The sequence below is a fragment of the Galeopterus variegatus genome, unplaced genomic scaffold (assembly GCF_000696425.1).
Source record: "Galeopterus variegatus unplaced genomic scaffold, G_variegatus-3.0.2 Scaffold9146, whole genome shotgun sequence".
In the NCBI taxonomy this organism is placed as follows: Eukaryota; Metazoa; Chordata; class Mammalia; order Dermoptera; family Cynocephalidae; genus Galeopterus; species Galeopterus variegatus.
In genome coordinates this window covers 1,726-3,595 of record NW_007735257.1, presented here as the reverse complement: position 1 = coordinate 3,595, position 1,870 = coordinate 1,726, and the positions used below count along the sequence as shown (strand labels likewise).

The following is a 1,870-nucleotide window of genomic DNA, read 5'->3' as shown; positions in this document are numbered from 1 at the left end:
CCAAGGGTTGAGATCCCCTTACCGGTCATCTTTTTTAAAAAAAAATAAAAATAAAAATAAAAAAACTGACCTAAAAGTTCTGATTCTTTATACAAGGAAAAGAGAGGTACCTACATTCTTACAATATGCGGTGATATGATATTAGTAGTATGGAGTTTTTCTTCTGTATATATTTTTTTCAGGATGGAGACCTGCATATGGAGTTTACAACATGTGGGTATCTCTTTTTGGAGCTATTTTGTGCTGTGCAGTCATGTTTGTCATCAACTGGTGGGCCGCTGTCATCACCTATGTCATTGAGTTCTTCCTCTATATCTATGTGACTTATAAGAAGCCAGGTAAGATAAGAAGGACTGTATAAAATGACGTTTCCAAATCTCTCTCTATCCATTCAATAAACATCTATTGAGCAGCTTCTATGCACTTGGGTAAGTTGTATATTAACATTATGTAATGTAGTAACAACAATAGTTAATCTTGTTGAGCCCCTATTATATGGCCTGCACTCACTTAATCCTCACAATACTGCTATACATTTGGTATTTCTAGTCCCATTTTACAGATGAAGAAACTGGGGTTCAAAGAGTTGGCCATTTGTCCAAGTAACAATCAGGATATGATTGAGCTAATAATTTAACCAGAGTGGGTATGATATCAAACCCTATGATCTTTCCGTTATATCACCTCTGCTTCTAATGACCTGATAAAAGAGATACAGTCATGTGTTGCTTAATGATGGGAATATGTTCAGAGAAATGTGTCGTCAGGTGATTTCGTCTTTGTGCAAACATCATAGTGAACTTACAGAAACCTAGAAGGCATAGCTATGCACCTACAGCTCCATTATAATCTTATGGGACCACCTTAGTATGTGAAGTCCATCAATGACCAAAGTGTCCATGATGGGGCGTGTGACTGTGTAGTCCCTCTCATCAAGGAGTTCTCAGACTCACACTTAAGCTATTAATTATCATACAGTATAGTAAGTACTGGGAGAGTAATATGAACAAACTGCTGAGAAAATAGAAGGAACTGATTAACTTTGATTAGAGTTGTCAGATAAAACTTTCTTTCCTGGTTCATAGCTTATGTTCCCAGGGTCAAGCACTCAATAGACATTTAAGAAATATTTGTTGAATGAACAAATAATCTAGGTTTAAAAGGAACAAGTGACTAGGGGTGGGTTAATCAGACAGTCAGGGAACGGTATTCTAGGCAGAAGGAAAGCATGAGTGAAGTTAAGGACAGCACGAGTGCATGGCCTGTCTGGGGAGCTTCCAGGCCTTCAGCACACGTGAAGCTCTAGCGTGCAAAGGGAAGGGGCACAGGTGAGCCTGGAAGTGTAGGTTGGGGCCAGATAAATAAGAAACTTAAATGTCATGCTAAAGCATCTGGACCTTGTGTGGAACAAGAAGATGCTATATGTTATTCGACCAGAGAAACATAATTGGATCTGAACTTCAGATGTTAACTCAGAGCCAGTGAGCAGGGTGGATTGGAATTTGGAAAGGAAAGAAACCCCAGAGCCACCCTTACACTCGCCTTAGCCTTTCTCTGCCACTAAGGCAGACAGAGTAATAACTACATTAGAGGTGTTTGTTTTTCTTTATTGCTTTGTATATTTTTAATATCAGGTATAATTTACAGATGGCAAAATTCACCCCTCTTAGATATGCAGTCTGTAAGTTTTGACAAACTAATACAGTCTTTTAACCACCACAGTCAAAATACAGGAGGACATTTCCATCATCCCCAAAAGTTCCCTTATGCCACTATGTAGTCAATATCTTCCCCCCGACTTAGTCCCTAGCAACCACTTTTCTGATTTCTGACCCTATAACTTTGCCTTTTCCAGACCATCATATAAATA

The 1,870-nt window shown here is 38.7% G+C and overlaps 1 protein-coding gene across 1 annotated transcript in view; it reads left to right on the top strand.

Annotated features, from left to right (window-relative positions):
• Window positions 1-338, top strand: part of LOC103609076 (solute carrier family 12 member 1) — a gene marked incomplete at its 3' end in the record, with an annotated part of 40,478 nt that extends 40,140 nt beyond the window's left edge. Inside the window, exon 15 of the mRNA XM_008593449.1 lies at window positions 183-338. Coding sequence (XP_008591671.1) covers window positions 183-338 — 156 coding nt within the window. The remainder of the gene's footprint in view (window positions 1-182) is intronic.
• Window positions 339-1,870: the final 1,532 nt, after the last annotated feature.